Genomic DNA, 22,956 nt, shown 5'->3' on the forward strand with positions numbered 1-22,956 from the left:
CCAATGCGGGGAATCCCCGGTAGTTGTTATAAGCCGTTAGCTTTCCTAATTACTTTAGACATTTGAATGGTCCCTGGATCAAAAAAATTGTTGGAAAAGAAAATAATGTTCCAGGAATAAATATAGCAGATTAATGACGAATTTTACAAAAGTGATCAATTTGGATTGAAACTTGTTTCTCGGGGGTTTTTGGAATTGCTGAACACGATTCTGAGTTCAGATTTTCAAAATTCAAAATGGCGGATCCAATATGGCGGACGAATTTTACAAAAGTGATCAATTTGGATTGAAACTTGTTTCTCGGGGGTTTTTGGGGTCGCTGGAGACGATTCTGAGGTCAGATTTTCAAAATTCAAAATGGCGGATCCAATATGGCGGACGACTTTTGCAAAAATGATCAATTTGGCTTAAAACTTATTATTCGGGGGTTTTTGGGGTCTTAAAGTTATATTTGTAGAATTTTAAATGTCAGAACTAATATGGCGGTCAATTTTCTAAAAATCCAGTCATTTTGCAAAAAAATTGATTTTTTTGAATTTGACAACCATATTGGATCGGCTATTTTGAATTTTGAAATCGTAATTAGCGACCCTAAAAACCCCTGAGTAACAAGTTTGAATTGAATCTAATCAATTTTTGCAAAAGTCGTCCGCCATATTGGATTAGCCATTTTGAATTTTGAAAGTCTGACATTAGAATTGTATTTAGCGACCCCAAAAAACCCCCGAGTACCAAATTTTAAGCACAATTGATCATTTTTTTTGTTCTCAGGATTTCGTACACCCTACTATATGAATTTGCAAAAAAGAATCTATTTTAGCCGCCATTTTGAAATAATATAAAATAAATAATTGTACCGTAAAGCTTGACTATTCTTGCCATGAAATATGTATTAGTAAAAAATATTCCTTTAAATTAAAGTGCCAAAAAAAGTCATAAATAAAAGAAAACTAAGAAAATAGTGTTTTTTATTAAAAAACATATCCTGCCATTTGTTTATTTATAAACGTTCGTTAATTTTCACTGTGGAATTCGAAAGAGCGATTCTTAAACTATAAGAAATGTTTATTGCAAAATGTTTTTCTTTATCTTTTATCATTAAAAAAAAAAGAGTCAAACTTCATGGATTAGATCTATACCGGTTTTTTATATGAATGTGATACTACACCATTACTTTTTACCTTGTCATTGACCGTATAGACGTGTTGGTAAGGTAGGTATTGAATTTTTTCTTAAGAAACTATTCAATACCTACCTTACCAACACGTCTTCTAGGTTGGCAACCTTGATTTCACTCACTCATCGATGAGAAAAGTTTCTCACTTTCGCATGACAATGTTTCTCTTCTCACTGCGGTGTATAGTCCCTCCATTATTGGTAAAGTCATGGGCTGTCCACACCAATGCCAACTATTGGCAACCAATAATTTGCCAATATTAAAAATTTTAATAATAATTTAAAAAATCAATTATTTAAAAAAATTTTTTTATTTTTATTATTTTTTAATACTTTTTACTATTATTATTATTTTATTTTTAATAATTAAATTAAAATAAAAAAATTGTCATCACAGTATTAGTGGAACCATTTCTTCCAAAAAAAGTAGATCTCACATCCCACAGTGGGGCAGAATGCATAAAAAGTTGGCAAAAAATGAAAAATTGAAAAATTCAATTCCAACTTTTAATTACATTATTTCAATAAACAATAAGTCAAAGTTTGATGAAATATAATTTTTAGCTCTTTTTAACTGCGGATTTTCATAGAAATATGTTTTAATGTCGACCTATTTTCAACGGTTATGTTGGCGCTTTTTTGTTTATTTATCAAGGTAAGGTTTGTAACCTGATTAAGACGTACAATGTGACAGATTTTGAATTATTTATCATGGAATCTTCAAATTCAGGTATTTAATTATATTATAGAAAAGGTAAAATCGTATTTTATAAAATTTTAATTATTAAAATTCTTAAAAGAAACGAGCTTCTGAAATTCAAAAATTGAAAAAATTTTCTGTAAACATTAATCATTTTAGTTATATTCCAAGCTAGTCCAAGCGTTAATTCTTGAATTTTTTATTATGTTTTGATTCCAGGTTTCTGAATCTGCTTGAAATTTTTGCGAATATTTGCGATTTTTCGAGAAAAAGTGATTTTATTGGACACATTGCAAAATACAGAAATACGTATTTTCAATAATGAGTGTACTTTGTTTTAAGAAAATTTGTTAACCTTTAAAAATTAAACTTAATAAGATTTTGATTTTAAAATGTTCTATATTATTAATTTTATATTTAAAAGTTTATAATTGAAATTTATAAAACGGGATAAATAAATATTCTTACAATTTTTGAATTTCTTCGTCGGATAAGTATTTTTAATTTAAGTAAATATTTGTAATTAGTGTAGAAATTAAAAATAAATTATTGTAATTTTTATATTAGGAACGACTTCAAGCACGCTTCATGCGTAAAGAGAAAAGAACTCGTTGAAATAATGAACCGTTCAAATAGCAGTAAATTCGATGAGAGATTTAATTTTTTAATATCTGCCATTTTGAATCTGCTATTTCGTAGTTTTAAAAAATTGACTTCATATTCGTAATCAGCAACCCCAAAAATCTGACTTTAGATTCGTAATCAGCGACCTCGAAAACCCTTAGATACCAAATTTTATAGAAATCGAACAATTTTGAAAAAAAATTGTCCGCCATATTGGATCCGCCATTTTGAATTTTTAAAATTTGACGTTAGATTCGCAATCAGCGACCCCGAAAACCCCTAGATACCAAATTTTATAGAAATCAAACTAATTTTTTAAAAAATTGTCCGCCATATTGGATCCGCCATTTTGAATTTTTAAAAACTGACTTCATATTCGTAATCAGCGACCCAAAAACTTTTAAAATCTTTAATGTCAATAATTTTTAATGAAAAATACATTTAATGCCAACTTTTTTAACATTCTGCCCCACTGTGCATCCCAATAAATAAGAGAGACATCGGGAAAAAACAAATTTCGACGAGAAAAAAATTTTCGATCACTGCTTATATACCAAACTAGTGGCACCTCAACTGCGAGAAACAGTGATGTTTGCCCTCCCTTTGCGGCGTTGAGCGAACTAAAGTCCAGAGCCGAGCCATCAGCGCAGCGCGGGAACATTTGAAAAATTTGATTTTATTAGATATTTTATTTTATTTTAAATATGACAAATAGTAATTAATTTAAAAAATAATTATTAATAACATAATGTCATACTTAATAATTAGTTAATTAATTTTTTTCAAGGAAAATTTGCCAAAAAAAAAAATTTGTGGCCAAAAAAAATATTAAGATAAAGAAAATAATTTTTTTGTCAAATTTTCTCAATAAGAAAATTATTATCAAGATAATTATTTGTGGCCTAAAAAAATATCACGATGAGAAAATAATTATTTTGTCAAATATTCTCTCCAAAAATATAATTAACTATATAACGTAATAATTAGTTAATTAATTTTTTTTGTTACGATAATTTAACAAAAAAATTACTCGTACGTAGTACAAAAAATTTCACTATGAGAAAATAATTTTTTCTTCAAATCTTCTCTGTTAAAAAAATTAACTAAAAAACTTATTAATTAGTTAATTAATTTTTTTTACTACGTAAATTTGACAAAAAAATTTTTTTTTTATTGTAATATTTTTTTGGGCAACAAATTTTTGTTTTGGCAAATTTTCGTTGAAAAAAATTAATGAACTAATTATTAAATATGACATTATGTTATTAATATAATGTCTCATCTCTGGACTTTAGTATTCGCTCAACACTGCAAAGGGAGGGCGAACATCATCTTTTTTTTGGAAGAAATTGTTTCACTACTACTGTGATGACTATTTTTTTATTTTAATTTAATTATTAAAAATAAAATAATAATAATAACTATTAAAAAATAATAAATGTTTGTTTTAAATAATTGATTTTGTAAATTATTATTAAAATTTTTAATATTGGCCAATCATTGGCATCGGCATGGACAGCCCATGACTTTACCAATAATGGTCCATATTATTGGGTGCCATTATTGAAATTATATTATATTATATTATTATGTTATAATCAGCGATCCCAAAAAACTTTGAGTAAACATTTTTAACCAGATCTGATCGTCATATTATTTTTTATAAATTTTTTGCTGTAGTGGGTGCGAGACAACGTAGAAAATGTTGAGTGTGGACACAAGGGTTAAAGGTTTAAGTGCAAACTATTTAAGCTTACTGCAAGCTTACGTGCTATCTGAGTATTAAAATGGCCACCATGATTAAATGTTTAGATCGAAAGTTAACTGACCATGTAAATGTAATGACTTATTATTAATTTTTTTTTTTGCTTTACTTAATGAGATAGATTGTGCCTACTCTTAGGCAATGCGTACTCTTAGAATATATTACCTTACTTTCCCATTACTATTCACCTTGAAATTAACTATTTAAATATTTTTGAAGATTTTCTTCAGTCTTCTAATGCTCGTCAGTGAGACTATTATAAGAAACTTATTCTCAAACGAAAAAGTAAAAGTATATCTTTAGAAATTATTTGTCTTTTTTATATGAAATCAAAATGAAGGTATTAATTCAAGTTCATATTTTGTTTATGATTTTTTGGGAAATTCAGAGCACAGCATATTTTGTTGTAAGTAATAAAAAATACATTTTGACAGTACTTGTTGATAAAATGTTAATTTAAAAGCCAGAGGAATAAAATGCTAATTCAAAAGTGTGTGCTATATGATTATTATTGAAAATTTTGTGGAATATGAAGCTAATTCAATTGTTTGTGTAATAAAATGCTCTTTGAAGTTGAGTGTCATAAAATGCTAATTAAACAAAAAATTTAATATAATGTTTATTTGAGTCAATTTTCATTAAAATTATAATTTCACCTTTAAAAATTATAATGTTGACGTATGGTTATATAAAATATATTCTCTTTTTAACCTAGCATCTTAAAATTGTAATTATATATTTTTAAAATTACTTTAATTAGGGTCAGTTGGGATAAATGGGACAAGATGTTTTGGGGCTTAATTTACAGTTTTAAAATTAAGTTCAACGTCAATATTTTAACCTCAGATCACCTGCAATAGGTTTTGAGTATTGCCAAGCTTTTATCTTGACAATTGGCAGCAAGATAAAAAAAGTTATCGCTCAATGCATAAAAACTTGAAAATCAAAGTTAAACTGTTTCAGTATTTTGTCGAGGTCGGTAAACCTAGAAGTACCACATTCATAAAAAAAGTTTTTACATATGCCAACATTTAGGGCTCAATTAGGACTAATTTAGTACCACATGCAAAAATTTAGGGCCCTTTACCAATTTGAAATAACCCTTGGTACTGCTGGCTTGACGTCAAGCTGGAAGTACCACACTATAGAACCTAAATATTTTTCAAAATTTCTTCCATAGAAATTTAGGGCTCTCAACTGGGACTATTTAAAATTTTTAAAAACCACCCCTAAGTACAAAAAAACATCCCCAATTATTTAAACTCAATTTAAGCAAACAATAATCATATAGGAATTAAGACCTAAATTAGGGTTCTTCAATAGCACTAAATTCACTTTTAAAAAAGTGCATCCCAACCACCCCAGCCAAGTAACTGATAGATAGTCAACCACAAAAACTACCCTCAACTAGTTAAAACTCAATATTTTCAAAAACTAACACATACGCATTTAAGGCTAATTTAGGGCTCTAAAATATAATTAGATTGGTTATTCAAAAATGATACACCAACTTTAAAAACTACCCCAGAGTGGTTCAAACTTAATTTTTTTAAAAAATAAATACTTAGGAATTTAGGGCTAATTTAGGGCTCTTAAATAAAACTACATTGAGTGTTCAAAAACGATACACCAACTTTAAAAACTACCCCTGAGTAGTTCAAACTTCATTTTTTTTAAAAAAAAATTAGGAATTTAGGGCTAATTTAGGGCTCTTAAATAAAACTACATTGGGTGTTCAAAAACGATACACCAACTTTAAAAACTACCCCAGAGTAGTTCAAACTTAATTTTTTCCAAAATAAATACTTAGGAATTTAGGGCTCTTAAATGGAACTACATTGGGTGTTCAAAAGTGACGCATTAACATTAAAAACTACCCCAGAGTAGTTCAAACTTAATTTTTTCAAAAAATAAATACTTAGGAATTTAGAGCTAATTTAGGGCTCTTAAATGGAAAGTTAATGCGTCACTTTTGAACACCCAATGTAGTTCCATTTAAGAGCCCTAAATTATCCCTAAATTCCTAAATATTTTTTTTTGAAAAAATTAAGTTTGAACTACTCTGGGGTAGTTTTTAAAGTTTATGCGTCACTTTTGAACACCCAATGTAGTTCCATTTAAGAGCCCTAAATTACTAAGTATTTATTTTGGAAAAAATTAAGTATGAACTACTCTGGGGTAGTTTTTAAAGTTGGTGTATCGTTTTTGAACACCCAATGTAGTTTTATTTAAGAGCCCTAAATTAGCCCTAAATTCCTAAGTTTTTTTTAAAAAAAATGAAGTTTGAACTACTCAGGGGTAGTTTTTAAAGTTGGTGTATCGTTTTTGAACACTCAATGTAGTTTTATTTAAGAGCCCTAAATTAGCCCTAAATTTCTAAGTATTTATTTTTTAAAAAAATTAAGTTTGAACCACTCTGGGGTAGTTTTTAAAGTTGGTGTATCATTTTTGAATAACCAATCTAATTATATTTTAGAGCCCTAAATTAGTCTTAAATGCGTATGTGTTAGTTTTTGAAAATATTGAGTTTTAACTAGTTGAGAGTAGTTTTTGTGGTTGACTATCTATCAGTTACTTGGCTGGGGTGGTTGGGGTGCACTTTTAAAAAGTGAATTTAGTGCTATTGAAGAACCCTAATTTAGGTCTTAATTCCTATATGATTATTCTTTGCTTTAATTGAGTTTAAATAATTGGGGATGTTTTTTTGTACTTAGGGGTGGTTTTTAAAAATTTTAAATAGTCCCAGTTGAGAGCCCTAAATTTCTATGGAAGAAATTTTGAAAAATATTTAGGTTCTATAGTGTGGTACTTCCAGCTTGACGTCAAGCCAGCAGTACCAAGGGTTATTTCAAATATGTAAAGGGCCCTAAATTTTTGCATGTCGTATTAAATTAGCCCTAATTGAGCCCTAAATGTTGGCATATGTAAAAACTTTTTTTATGAATGTGGTACTTCCAGGTTTACCGACCTATTTTGTCGAGCATTTCAAAGGAAACAGACTTAAAAATCATACCAATTTTTTTTCTTATTCCTTATGACTCCTATAACAGAAATTCACTTGAATTTTTGATTTTTATCAATTTTGTTAATAATGACAGCCTGTCCCCATTTACCCTGAGTTTTCAAATTTTTGGGGTAAATGGGGACAGCTTGTCATTATTAACCAAATTAACAAAAATCAAAAATTCAAGTGAATTTCTGTTATGGGAGTCATAAGGAATAACAAAAAAAAGTTTGTATGATTTTTAAGTGTTTTTTTGAAATGCGAGACAAAATACTGAAATAAAAAAAAAATAAAAAAATTTTAATTGCGGTTCAACTATTATATATCTACTACAATTTTTTTTCAATTTTTTTCATTCTTTAAGGGTATGTGGAAACCTCCCACGTGACCTAGTATGGGAAAATGTGTTTTGGTAGTATATGTCTTACTCTAAAACGAAAAAAGATTTTTGTCTAAAATTTTGAGGGATAATAGATTTGGGTTCAAGGAATCTCGCTGTTCTCCGAAAAATACATAATTTTGTGTTAAATTATTAAAAAATGAAGTTTAAAAAGTGGCATTTTTAAACGAAAATGAAAACAAAGATGGCGGCGCATACACAGACGTTGCTTGAGTGTGTCAGTGCTCCAGTAAACAGCGCCAATTCGAGCGAGTGGCCGCTGAATGAACTATGATATAATACATTATTTTACTATTTATTGCTTTATTACATTCTCATCATAATGAGAAAGTATTACATTTGCCCGATTTTGACCAATATCTAATTCTTGTGAATCTCCACGTTTCAAGACATCCTGATGCCAAAAAAATAGGTTTTAAACAAATGTTTGTCTGTATGTATGTATGTATGTATGTATGTATGTCTGTATGTCTGTAGACAAAAAAGTTGTCTCGACGATAACTTGAGTAAATTTTAATTAATCGACCTCAAATTTGGTATACACTTTAAGTGTACCAAAATCTCGCCTGAGTTCGTTGGCCAGATGATTTCATCAAAAATCAACAAAATTATTCAAATTTTGAGTTTTTAAAAATTTCAAAAATTCGCATTTTTCAAAAAAAAATTTTTTTAAATTTTTTTTTGAAAATTACGACTAAAAATAAACACTTTTTTCTTTTGACAATTTTTAATAGCGATTAAAACAAAAAAGTTATACCACTTTTTTAAAAAAAGACAAAAAATGACAAAAACCGATGAAAAATGGGTAAAATGCAGAGCAAAATCACTTTATTTTGAAAAAATGTGTTCAAATATGAATTATTTCTCTTTAAACCACCTTCAATTAACATAAATTAAAGTAACTTATTCATAATTTTCAAAACATTTAAATATTTTTGACTTTTTTTGAATTTTTTTTTTATAAGTGAACCATTGCTATCCATTTCCAAAAATTGCAATTTTTTTCATAATGTTTCTGATTAGTTCATGTTGCACTGTTTTTACTAGAATATCGTAAGTTTTCGATTGCTAACTTTTGAATTTAGTGAACTTCTTTTAGTTTTAGCCCTTTTTTTTATCTAACCCCTTGACAGTTTATGGCTCATATATATCCCAATAAAAAGACGTTCCGTTTTTGTGATTTTGAACGTATTTGTACACCTTTGAAGAAAATAGTAAATCTTTTTCTATTTAAGTATCAATGAGTACACTGTTGTTTTCGAGGTCCCTGAATTCGAATTTGAGGTTAGATTTAAAAAATCCAAAATGGCTGGCCCATCATAACGGAATAATTTAACATTGATTCGATTATTTTAAAATTCGGTTATTTTACTCATTAATTTTTTGCGTCCCAGTTTTAACCTATTTTGCCACCTTTTCTTTTAGCAACTTTCATCTCTAGATTTAAAGTTTTTGAAGCAGTATTCCTAAAACATTTTTTCCACTATAACGAAAGCATTGTGAAGTGAAACAAAAATAATAAGTGTTGCAGGCGAAATTATAAAGAATTATGAATTAACTAAGTAGAAACATTGATATTTTTTAAGAGAAAATTCATTTTTCAACAATCTTTTTAACAAATTTAAATAAATCTTTCTACTCCTTGGTGTGTAGGTCGCTCATTACGATTCTGAAGTCAGTTTTTAAAAATTCAAAATGGCGTATTGGAACATTTTTGACACCATATTTTTAGCATTTAAAGGTATTCTGAAGGGATAAGATTTGAAAAATTATAAAAACTGAACAAAAATTCTAAAAAAATCTTTTTTTTAATGCTTGTAAATTGTTTATTTAAAAATTTTCGGTTCTTTTAGTACACTATTTGAGAGAGCCTCAAATTACCTGTAAAAATTTCGTTAATAGGTTAATGCATGCCTCCTTTTCCTATTGTATGTTTCTAATTTTCGAGCGTGAAACGCGAGTGCCGTGATGAGAATGTTATCCTTAAAGTCAAAGTACTTTAAGAAAATGAAATTTAATTTATAAAAACCAAAAATTTCACTTATATAAATTGTACAAAAAAATTTTTATGAATAAAAACATGAGAGCAAAACCTCACATAATAAATTTGTTGCTTTAAAAAATGCTTTTACTTTAAAGTTCTTTTTTTTTAGTGTTTTTAAATTTTCAGTGCGATTCCAGGTGAGATTTTGACTTTTTCGGAGTAGGTTAACCGATTGCAATGAAACTTTGGAATTTTGTTATATATAGTAAGACTAATCTTGAACGTAAATTGCAGCTTAAAATATTTGTTAGTTTACGAGATTTGCAATAATAACAAAAAATTTTAAAGTGCTATATCTTCCGTTCTAATAATCGGATTGAGGTCTACTTTTTTTAAAATGTCAAGGAAAATGAGAGGAATAAATCTCTTTCAGAACAATTTTTTATAATTTTACAACTAAAAAAATTATTAAATAATAATTGAATAAATTTCACGCGACAATCTAAAATTCAATCACTCAAACGCTAAAATGATCTTACCTGTGTTTTCTTTAATGTTCCAAAGGAACATTAACGACATTGCGCACGCAGCATTCTCACGTAGCCAATTTAGTCCACGAATCACGTCAGCTAGTTATAGGAGAATGCTGCGTGCGCAATGACGTCTGCACGTCAACTAGCAGAAATCGCAATTGTTTATACACGTAAATTATTAAAATTAAATAAGTTAAACTCGCATTTTTTGTTATTGTTGCAAATCTCGTAAACTAACAAATATTTTAAGCTGAAATTTACGTTAAAGATTAGTCTTACTATATATAACAAAATTCCAAAGTTTCATTGCAATCGGTTAACCTACTCCGAAAAAGTCAAAATCTCACCTGGAATCGCACTTCAATTAATTTTTTCTTTTACTCAATTGAAATTAGCTCAAAGCGGAATATCTTATTTTAGTAAATAATTTGGTTTGTCGATTTTCGTTAATTACAAAGACCTGGCCAATCCACGGCGCAATATTAAGGAACTAAGTTTGAACAGCTACAGTGCCGTCATTCTTCAGTGCCCGATAAAAAATTTATTCTAATACCTTTAAACCTTACCTATTTCTATAATTTAATTTAACGCATTTTAATAAAGACTATGAGTTGTTTCTAATAAATTTTTCAAAACAAGTCGATTATATGAACATCCACTTTTAAAATAACTACTTTTTTACTTATTTTAACTCTGTGTGTAATTAATTTTATTCTTTTTAATAAAATAAATAAAAATAATTTCTTTCTTCTTGACATTTTACTTCAAAATTAATTAAATCAACTACAAAGTCTAAAACAACTACAAAATCTCATTCTACCAAATAGATTCTTGGGTCATTCAACTACTTTCTGGTAGTACAATTAATACAATTTTTAAATTTAATAGGAAAATTTTTGTATTACAGAGTGTAGTTAAAAAGTAATTAATGCTAATAGGTTTTGAATTGTAATAAACAAACAAAACGCGCGAAGCGCGTAATAATATCGGACCGCGAAGCGGGACGATTATCCTTCGCGCGCCCCGGGGCGCGCTCAAACTAGCGAGCGAAGCGAGCCCCTACGCGCGAAGCGCGTGATGAGAATGTGGCCGCCCCCGCAGGGGGCTGCCAGATTTTTTTTATTATTTTTGCGTTATGTTATAGTAAATGTGAAGAACAGCGAGATTCCTTGCACCTTTTAAAGGAAGAAACTTACGTAATTTGTGAAAAATAGCGATTTTGTCCCCATTTACCCCAACTGACCCTATAGTATTTTTTGATTGAAAATATTTAATTTTAAATAAAAATTAAATCAGATAAAGTGATTTATTAATATTTACATTAAAATATGGAATATTTATACAAAAATATTTCACATTGCTTTCACACATTTCGCAACGATTGGTTGCGATTATACCATTTTGTTAGTAAGAGTATTTTTGCTAATTTATTATAGTTTCTGATACCAATTAGTTAGCATAACCATATTTAGTTAGGACGGTAACTTATTAAATAGTTATTCCAATAAACTAATTAATAAAATAGTTATGCCAACCAATAAAAATAGTAACCACAACTAATAAATTAGCAGCAGTATAGTTTACTAACTAAAAATGGTCACCTCAAAAATGGTAACCCCAACTAATCTTTACTCTCAGTGTATTAATTAAAATAATTTTAAAAATATGAGTGTATATAATTAAAATTTCAAGATGCAATTAGATTCATATTCCATAAAATTTTCAATAAGAATCATATATAGCACACACTTTTGAATTAACATTGAAACAGGAGTTATATATTTATTTTTTGAATTTACTCCACACCATATGCGATCGGGTTTAGAACTGTGTGGGTTCAAGATAATTCCCTTTTTATTTATTTGCCCGGCGCCAATCGGCAGAAGGTTGACAATATTATTTCATGTTACAAACTATTTTTTTAAGAAATTTTAATTTAATTAATCTCAAGAAGGGGGGGGGGGGTAAAATTGGGCGAACCCATAACAATACGCAACAAACATGTGCTTACTATACGGAAACAGCCCGGCTGAAAAAACTTGTACAAGAAAATGTACAAGTTCTTGTACATGTTCATTAATGAACTTGTACATTTTCTTGTACATGTTCAAGTAACGTTCTTAAGGGGATATTCCTGTTCAAAATGGGGAAAAAGAAAGCTTTTTTAGGATGTATCTCTAAAAAAACCATGCCATTTATTCAGAAATTTTTGTTTACATGTTATAAATAACTTATTGAAAAATCCCCCACAGCACCGAAAATTTTCTGAAAATTTCCTAAAGATTTATTTGCAAACTTCGGAAACTTTAATTGCAAAGTTTAGAGAAAATTGTATAAAGATTATTATTAATATTAATAATAATATTAATACTTCTTAAATATTATTTTTGTATTTTTTACAAATATTTTCGTCCAACCTTTTCTGAAAATTTAATTTAAATTTTTAGGAAATGTTCGTCACAAAAATTGACTGAATATTTAAATTACATTTTCACTCAACTTTCGGTATAAATTTTTAATAAATATTTAATTTAAATTTTTAGTCAACTTTTACGCCAAACATTTCACGAAACTTTAATTTAAATCTTCACTCAATTTTCGCGTCGAAAATTTCTGGAAAATTTAATTTAAATCTTCCGTCAAGTTTTACGCCAAACATTTATTCATTTTGGACATTTAAATCTTTATACAATTTTCTCTAAACTTTGCAATTAAAGTTTCCGAAGTTTGCAAATAAATCTTTAGGAAATTTTCAGGAAATTTTCGGTGCTGTGGGGGATATTAAAAAAAAAAATTTCCACTTGTAGTCCAAGATGACGGCGATGTACATCATTTTCAAAAAATGTTCAATTTTTTAATAGGGGGATCGATTCCGAGATTTCTACAACAGATAGAGACATAAAATAAAAAGCATTTTCTTCGTTAGATATTTCTCTATGGATGGAACCTCAAAAAAGTGGAATTTTCGTCCTCTTCTTTTTTTTATGGTAAGTTTTTCTCAAAACTTGAAAAAAACACATGTAGTTTTTATTCAGAATTTCTGTTATAGAAAAAAAGAGAAAAAGAAATTTTCCAGTTTTTGAGGTTCCATGCATAGAGAAAGATCTAACCAAGAAAATGCTTTTTATTTTATGTCTCTATCTGTTGTAGAAATCTCGAAATCGATCCCCCCATGAAAAAATGAACATTTTTTGAAAATGTTGTACATCGACGCCATCTTGGACTACAAGTGAAAAAAAATAATTTTTTCATATTCTTGAATAAGTTATTTATAACATGTAAACAAAAATTTTGAATAAATGTCATGGTTTTTTTTTAGAAGTACATCTTAAAAAAGACTTCTTTTTCCCATTTTAAACTGGAATGTCCCCTTAAACAAGTTCAGCATCCAAAATTGAGACATGTTCTTGTACCATAACTTGTACAAGATCCTGGACAAGAAAATATACTTGTACAAGAAAATGTACATGTTCTTGTACATATTTTTTGTGCAGGTTTCATGTACAAGTACTTTTACACGAATTCTTGTACAAGAACATTTGTTTAAAAATGTTTTTGAAAAAAATTTGAAATTTTAATAAGTTATAATTATTAAGACTCTTCACTTATGCATGCTAAAAATTATTGCGCTGTTGTAAAGGCTTCAGAAAACTACTGCGCAGCCTTTACAGTTTTTAATTTAAAAAAATATAAATGAACATGTACAAGAACATGTTCCACATCTGGTACAAGAAAATGTACATGAAACCTGCACCAAAAAATATGTACAAGAACATGTACATTTTCATGTACAAGTATATTTTCTTGGACAATTTCTGGTACAAGAACATGTCTTAATTCCGGATGCTGAACTTGTTTAAGAATATTACTTGAGCATGTACAAGAAAATGAACAAGTTCATTAATGAACATGTACAAGAACTTGTACATTTTCTTGTACAAGTTTTTTCAGACGGGAGGCCCAAGAATGGTGGCAAGATCACCGCATGCCTCACGCTAAAATTCTTTAGCGAGACGCATGCGCTCACGGCGACACTTCAGAGACGTGACACTTACCAACGTCCCCTGATTAAAATTTTATTGAGAGTTACAATAAAATAACTGTTAGAACATTTTATTTCACTGGCTTTTCAATTAACTGGAGGTATAAAAGCACCTTAAGATTGTTTCTGTTTACAGGATAATTTGCTCACTTGTCCACAAAATATGATAGCTTATTCAATTAATGAGAATCCTACAGAAAGAGTGTGCGATTGCAAATCACAGCTTTTGTATTATCCACAAGATGATTCATGTTACGATGCTTATAGACAAGGACCTTGTCCATACAAACATTATTTAGTACTTCTTCCTGGAGAAGCGGTGGCAAGATGTGTAAAGAATCCTTGCAGCGTTGATGGCTTTGTTCCTTATCGTGGAAAATGTCATATTCTCTGGGCAAATGGAAAACCCTGTGATGATGAATATACATATCTTGGTTTCAACCAAAATTATCAAATTGAATGCAATAAATTTAAATATCATGGAGACTTTGAAGATTTGGTAATTATATTTATTTCCCAATGAGCACGGGGACATTTTTTTTTTTGCCTTGGATATGTCGTTTTTAGGGTATTCTTAGAACATTCATGTCTGTTCGAACAACATCTTATACCTGGTTAAAATTTTGGACACAGACAAATCAGTTCGGATTAGTCTAGAAATTTTACGAAAACAATCCGAAAATGATCCATATTAGTCAGCAATCACACTAGATGTAAATATAATAAATCCGAGATCAGTTTGGAATAGTTCGAAATTGACATGAAATAAATCCACAATTAGCCCGCAATAATTTGATTTTAGTTAGATCGAAAAACAATCCAAAATGAATCCAGAATAATCAAGAATTTTTAATGTAAACTATCCGCAAACAGTACGCATTTGACCTAAACTTCATTTGTCATCCGCTCATGAACGTCAATCATGAGAGAGAAAATGACAAAACATATTTTTGTTATTTTCCCTACTGAAAATTCTCATGTAGGATCTTATATAGGATCTCACATAAATTCATATATTAAAATTCATATAAAATCCTATACCTATGTCATGTAAGAAACTATATAGGATCTTATGAAAAATCATATAGGAAATTGAGACATGATTTGAAGTGGGATTCGATGTAAATTCTTATAAACGTATTCTTAGGTAATAATAAATTATGTAAATTCCTATGTGAAATCCTACAATTTTTTCTGGTCAAATTTTTTCCTTCAATTTCTTATGTCAATTTCCTATGTCAATTTCCTTCGAGTTTTCTTATTAAAAAACCTACCAAAATTTATTGCTCAATCTTTAACCAGAAATTTTCTTAATATCAAATCATACATCAAATTTTTTTTCGATTCTTGAATGAAAAATTATTACAAAAAATCTGACATGAAATCATATTAAGAATCCTCACGTGGGATAATATATATGATGGATTTGAACATAAGAAATCATATATAAGATCCTAAATATATTCTCATATGGATTCCTACATAGGATCTCATGTAAGAATTTATCATATAGGAATTTATATGGGACGTCATGTGTGGATTTCACTATTTTAATTGTCCATCTAAGATACCAAGTAGGAAATTATATGAGATATTATAAAGGAAATTATATAGGAAATTCTAAAATAGATGTAGATCATCATAGTTCCACTCTTACGCCGCCAGATGGTGATAATTTTTTTTCTCACAGTTGAGAACAGTCTTGAATACTATAAAGATTAGATCAAATCGTCGATTGAGGGCAGAAACACGCCAATTGAGGCGAATGTTGAGAAAAATTACAATCTAAAAAATATTAGGGAAACCTGCCATTCCAGTGAAGATTTCAAAAACATGCCATCTCAGATGTCAAATTTTTGTTGATTTTTTTAGGTTGGTAACACTGTAAACGAAAAATTGATGAGTCAAAATAATTAATATTTTGTTGAATATTTATGGCTAAGTCGGTAGAACCTTTAATAATTTTATTATTAATGATTATACTTTTCTTAATTTTTAATATTGATTTCAAGAATAAAATTTTGTTAACTATAATATAACATTCTCAAGAAAGTATTACCAACCTAAAACAATCAACAAAAATTTGACATCTGAGATGGCATGTTTTTGAAATCTTCACTGGAATGGCAGGTTTCCCTAATATTTTTTAGATTGTCATGTTTCTCAACATTCGCCTGAATTGGCGTGTTTCTGCCCTCAATCGACGAAATGAAAATTAATTTAAGCGGCGTTTAGTCCAAATGATAATAATTAGGCAAGATGAACATTATTTCAAATGATAATTATGAAAAATGGTGTTTATGCCAAGTAATAATGAGATCAAATAAAAATGAGACTAAAAAAGTATTACGTTACAGAAAATTTAGGCCAAGTGAAATTTAGGCGTTAAATATCACTGAAAAAAAGTCTGGTTAAAATAACCAGAATTCTGGTTAATCTAACCAGAATAAAAAGTTATATATACCCTTACTACTTTTTCTGGTTAAAAGTACTAGAAAATTCTGGTTAAAATTCTGGTTAATTTAACCAGAATTTCAAGTTAATCTTACTAGAATTTTTCTAGTTAAAAATTTCTGGTAAAAAAATTTCTGGTTGATCTTACCAGAAATTCTAGTTAATCCGAGAATTAATTAAATTTATTATTATTATATTATATTATAAAATATTATAAAATATGTATTAAAAAGTTTGTATTATGTACATATAAATGCAATCAAATAATAACACCTTTACACTAAAATTCTCTTAATAATGTTTATTTAAATATGATTATTCAGAACTAAAATTCGGATAAAACGTGTCGAACACGTTTTTAACATAACCTTCAAACTATTTTCCACACGAACGGGTTTGCCGTTCGTCAACAATTTTTTCACTTATATTATAAAATTAATTAACCTACCTTTAAACAGATCTTTTAATTCTCCCAAACCCCAATTTTCCAGAGCTTGGTTAACTTTTTCATCCATTCTTGCGATCCGCACGATAAACTAATACATATTCGAAAAAGAACATCAGACGCTACGCAGTGTCCGCGAACGCGCGTTTTTAACCAGAATAATTTAACCATACTTATTTAACTAGAACTGTTTAGTCTTTTTAACTATATTTTTTTGTTAAAATAACTAGAAATTTTTTAACCAGACGCATCTAGTAACTTTAACCCACGAAGTAGTATAAGGAGACGTAACGCCCATAGTAGATTGTGGTGAAAGTGAGCCCCAAAATCGTGTCCTAGAGTTTACGCATTTTTCTAATAATGCGATGAGGACGCCGCGCGTGGAGAAATAGAGAATTAAAATTTATCACGTGCTCGCATGTGCTTACAAATTGTCTTGAACCGGTGTTTCGCGCTTGCACTTTGTGCTTTGTTAATGTTATCAGTGAAATGTCATGTTTTATAAAAGGATGTGGATCAAAAATAACTACAAAAGAAGAAAAAAATGGAGAAAATCGAAGTTTTTTTTCAGCTCGAACAGTATTTAATTTTTATTATTTATTATTGTTTTATTATTGTTAATATTATCCCTACTGAAAATCCCTGTACAAGATCTTGTACAATTTCCTGTACAGGATCAGCAACTGAACTTGTACAAGTTCTGACCAGTTCCTGTACAGGAAAATGCATACGAATTTGGAACAAGTTCATGTGTGAGATCTTGTACAAGATCTGGTGCAAGATCTTGTACAAGAAAGATACTTGTACAAGAAAATGTACATGTTCTTGCACATGTTAATTCGTGTTTTTCTTTACTAAAAATTAAAAACTTCAAAGGCTGCGCAATAGTTTACATTAACCTTTACAGCTGCGCAATAGTTTTTAGCATGCATGAGTTACGAATCTTAGTGGTTAAAAATTATTAAAATCTCAAATTTTATTAAAAAAAAAAAAAATTTACAACTATACATGTGCAAGAACATGAACGTGTTCATGTACAAGTACTTATACATGAAATTGTACAAGATCATGTACATTTTCTTGTACAAATATCTTTCTTGTACAAGATCTTGCACCAGATCTTGTACAAGATCTCACACATGAACTTGTTCCAAATTCGTATGCATTTTCCTGTACAGGAACTGGTCAGAACTTGTACAAGTTCAGTTGCTGATCCTGTACAGGAAATTGTACAAGATCTTATACAGGGATTTTCAGTAGGGATATCATTAGAGTTTTAATTATTTCCGAAGTGTTTTTTATTTTTTAATGCTTTCCTATTATAGAATGAAAGTTTGTTAACTTGGTCGAGTGCTATTGTTGGTATTGGAAAAAAACCAAAATTGACAAAAAAGGATAAGATATGTGATTTGCACTTTGTGGAATCAGATATTCTGAAAGATTATATCACAAAGTTACCTGATGGTAGTGTACACAAAATAAAACGAGGTAGATATGACCTTGTAAAAGGAGCAGTGCCGTCAATATTAATATTATATTATTTACTTTCACTAATATTTAATATTTCACAATATTTATTTTATTATTTATTTATTACACAATATTTTATCAAAACCACTTCGTGATCAAAACACTTTTGCTGTCAACTACAGTTGTTTACGCGATAGCAGACGACATATTTTGATTCCGATTTATCTCAGTAGAGGCGCTACAAGAGCATTATTCGAAAACCTTAGTAACTCTAGGACACGCATTTGGGGTTGCTTTGAATGCATGGCGTTACGTCTCCTTATACTACTTCGTGCTTTAACCAGAACTTTTTTTTCAGTGTAAGAATTAGGTTAAATAAAGATTATGCCAAATGAGAATTAGGACAAACGACGTTTAGTACAAATGAGAAATATTCCAGTAAAAAAAACTAATTAAAATGAATTGAAATGAATTGACTTTTGGTTGAATTCTTCTGAATCCCGCTTACTGATTTGTCACGACGAATTAAAATCAATAGAAATGAATTCCCAATAAGAAAAATACCATTAACATATTAATGGCCCAATAATATGGGAGCCAGGGATGCCAATATAATTTCAATAATGGCAACCAATAATGAACCATTATCGGTAAAGTCATGGGCTCCCTAACAAAAAAATTACACGTGTAATTCGTACTTTGAATTTGAAAGTTATTTTTCACAAAATTCCACATGTAATTCATACTTTAAAACTTTTTTAAAATTTCAAGAATTTGTTACACGTGGAAATAAAGAAAATATTATTTTCATGTGTAAAATTTAATTGTGTCGAATTTAATTTTTTATTTTTTATAGCTGTGTAAAATTTACTGATGTAGTATTTATTTGTGTAGAATTATAAAAAAAATTTCTTTTTTTCATTTTTCTAATTCTAAATCTTAATGTGTTGAGTTTATTTGTGTAGAGTTTATGAAGATAATTTTCTAGTAAATAGTTTATTGTGTAGGGCTTTTCGATGTAGTATTTAATTGTGAAGAATATATTTTTATTTAATTTTGTTGACAATTGACTCGTGTACAGTTAGCGGTGCAGTATTTTCTTGTGTAGAATTTATTTGTGTTGAATTCATACCGCCCCACGTGGGAGGTTCCCACATACCCCTAAATCCGCAATTAGTCTGCAACAATCTGAATTTAGTTAATTAGTTAATGTGGAACTACGATATAAAAAGCTGCTGTAAAGATGAGTTAGCATAAGCAAATGATTAATGCCTTTGATAATTGATGTCATATTGTTCTACTATATTTTAATGTTTTAATATATAAAATGCATATTTTTTTTACAGAGAATATCAAAATTCTGTACAAATAATTCGCACCTTATTTCAACAAGCGAGGACAACACTAGTTACAGTTGTGAATGCAATCAAAGATTTTTATATTTATCAAAAACTGATTCTTGTCACATGGCTTATAGACAAGGCCCTTGCTCTCCTGGAAACTATTTTGTTCTTCCTTTGGGTCAGAATGAACCGCGATGTGAGAAGAATCCTTGTCATGAAGATGGTTTAGTTCCATTTGAAGGTGGCTGTCATCAAGTTTATAAATCAGGACCTCATTGTCCTATTCCTGATTTATTAACAGTCGACGAAATTACTTTTCAATTGCAATGTACATTTGAAACTAAATCTTTTGGACCGCTAAGTGCTGGTGGCATTATAAATGCACCGCGAAAAGTGTGTCCATTAGGAAGTCGACGAATTTTAACACTATGTAAAAAAGCTTTTCAATAAAATATGCTAAGCTGAAAATATTATTTTTTATAATAGTTTTTATTTTATCCACTAATAGGATAGGTTATAGCTGACTTAAAAAATATATTTTTGGCTTAAAAAAATAGATTTTTTTTTTTTTTTTTTTTTAATAAAACCGTGATTTTATTGTATTATCAAAACACTTGTTCATTTAAGTTTTAATTTCGAAATCGGAATCAAAAATTAACTTTCGATTCCGTTTGTTGAACGAAACGAAAATTGAATCTACTTTTATTTACTTTCTCTAATTTATATTTTCTAAGAAAGAAAGTCAGAAAGTAAAAAAAAAAACAAATTCATAGAATGAATGAATTCTAGAAAAAAAAATTTTTAACATGTGAAAAATTTTAAAACTAAAATTTATATATCCCCTATTCTTATTTTTATATTATTTAAAAAAAATACAATGTGCAGGGCGTACGGGAAACGTTTGTTATCTACGGTTAAAATATTTAATTGTCCTAACTTTCATACTTTTATTTCTGTATCTAGAAAAAAATGAGTTGCAAATTTCTGCAATATTTTTTTTTACATATAGAAATACATTTAATAAATGTGGAAAATTTTAAAGCAGTAAAAAATATGACGCACATTTGAAGAATTAAATTCTTGCAATAAAATATATCAATTTGTCGACAACAGTAAAAAAGAAATATTAAATGGCAAAAATTTTTAAAAAATGAATAAAATTTTGTTTGATATAGTCAAACGTTAAAATATTTAATATTATCCTTCTGACTTTTATTGCTTCATTGCTGTATCTAAAAAAAAAAATTAGTTGCAAATTTCTTCAATATTTCCTTTAACATATAGAAATATATTTTAATAAAGGTGAAAAATTTTAAAACAATAAAAAATATGACACATTTGAAGAATTAAATTCTTGCAACAAAATATATCGATTTGTACAGTAAATCCAGAATTAAAATATTTGACGTTTTTAATTTTTATTATTAAACTTGATCTTTTTTTTCAATTTAAATGACATTGCTTATTTTCCGTTTACTATGACGTCCGCTTAGTATGACCAAATTTCTATGTCCCTTCAATATCATTATAAACGGATCCTACTGAACAGAAAAAATCTAGTCTCATTTTTGTTGCAACTCAAAATGAGTCAATGCTAAACGACATAGAAAGTGGCGCCACCAACTTGACTCAATTTTGTTGCACATCAAAATGAGCCGCCTACACGACTCATTCTGAGTTCAGTTTTTTTCTGTGTGTATAAGGATATATTGTTTTTTCTTAATTGATGAATGAACTGAGGTTCTTATGATTGTGTATGCCGACAACTAACTTTTACTAGCAGATTCTTCTTTAGAATTTAATAAAAAAAAAATTAGATAAGTTTTGCATGATTTCTGCGTTTTAAATAAATTAACAGTCAACACGGAAAAAACTAAAATAGTTATTTTCTCCAAATCCGGTAATACAAAGGCGAAAAGGTTTAAACAATTTATGTTTAATGAAAGTTGAATTGTAATGGTTAAAATATATTATTTCATGAATACTTATGTTGACATTACTTACTACACACCCTTCCTTGCACATTAGATTTAATTATACAAAAATATAAAAACTGATACGATTATCTATTTTTGTTACAATTAAACGAGGTGTAGCCTATTCTCACATTAGTATTTGTAATATTAAAAGCTGTTAATTAGGGGAGACCGGGGTTGTTTGGCGCACTTGATTTTATTCAAAAGTGTTAAGTTACATTAATTTTTCTCTTTATTCTGCTTAAAGTACTTGATGAACTGTAAGTTTGTACAAAATTTCATTAATATTCATTAATTATTGTGGAGTATAGATTAAAATAACTGATTTTGGCACTCCAAAGTAATTTTTTAACCTCTTCATTTTTTTGTGATATCTCTTTAAAAAATTCATTTTAGAAGAGCTCAAATATTAAGTTTTGAGCTCTATACATTTGTTATTAAGAAACAAAAAAAATTTTTTCATTTATATTAACAGTTTTTATAAAAAATTAATAAATATTTCAAAAGTACATTCGGGGTTAGGTGGCGCGGTTATCTGAAAATTTCGTTAAATATTAATAAAATGAAGTTGATTATATGAAATTTACACATTAATAAGCATCAATAACAATCCTATTCAAAAAATTTAACCCAATAATGGTTTTTAAATATTCACAGCGTTATTATCAAAAAAAAAAAATATATATATGTGCCATTCCAGGAGTTTTTTAGCACTTTTCGGAGTAACCTTTCCAAATTAAATGAAACATTTTTTTAATAATATTTATTAATATAAAGGTCCAAAAAAATCACTTTTTAAGTAAAAACAATTGTTTATTTAAAAAATACAACAATAAATAATGCAAAAAATTCACTTTTTTCCTGCAACTCCAAATAAATTGGTTTAAAGATCAAAATTTTCCTTATTTTTCAAGCTTTAATACCGCACAAGAAACATAGAGTCCGAGAAAATATTCAACTCACAATTTTTTAAACAATGTTTGTTTACTTTTTTGTATTTTATTTACTGTGAAACGTCTGCTAAAGCTGCGCGCGACGTT

The 22,956-nt window shown here is 28.5% G+C and overlaps 1 protein-coding gene across 1 annotated transcript; it reads left to right on the forward strand.

Moving 5' to 3' along the window:
• The first annotated feature begins 4,514 nt into the window (after positions 1–4,514).
• LOC127284964 (uncharacterized) lies at positions 4,515–21,055 on the forward strand. The gene is made up of 3 exons (XM_051310703.1): positions 4,515–4,671; positions 14,365–14,727; positions 19,944–21,055. The coding sequence occupies exons 1-3, from the start codon at positions 4,600–4,602 to the stop codon at positions 20,388–20,390; spliced, it is 882 nt and encodes a 293-aa protein (XP_051166660.1). The 5' UTR covers positions 4,515–4,599; the 3' UTR covers positions 20,391–21,055.
• Positions 21,056–22,956: the final 1,901 nt, after the last annotated feature.

The sequence above is a fragment of the Leptopilina boulardi genome, unplaced genomic scaffold, assembly GCF_019393585.1.
Source record: "Leptopilina boulardi isolate dan_hultmark-lab unplaced genomic scaffold, ZJU_Lbou_2.1 LbouV2_327, whole genome shotgun sequence".
NCBI classification, from domain to species: domain Eukaryota; kingdom Metazoa; phylum Arthropoda; class Insecta; order Hymenoptera; family Figitidae; genus Leptopilina; species Leptopilina boulardi.

Bases quoted from the DNA above. Each gene is read 5' to 3' on its own strand.
- LOC127284964 (XM_051310703.1), top strand. From the start codon at position 4,600: ATGAAGGTATTAATTCAAGTTCATATTTTGTTTATGATTTTTTGGGAA. The intron at 4,672-14,364 runs GTAAGTAATAAA...TTCTGTTTACAG, and splicing joins AGAGCACAGCATATTTTGTT to GATAATTTGCTCACTTGTCC. The intron at 14,728-19,943 runs GTAATTATATTT...TTTTTTTTACAG, and splicing joins ATGGAGACTTTGAAGATTTG to AGAATATCAAAATTCTGTAC.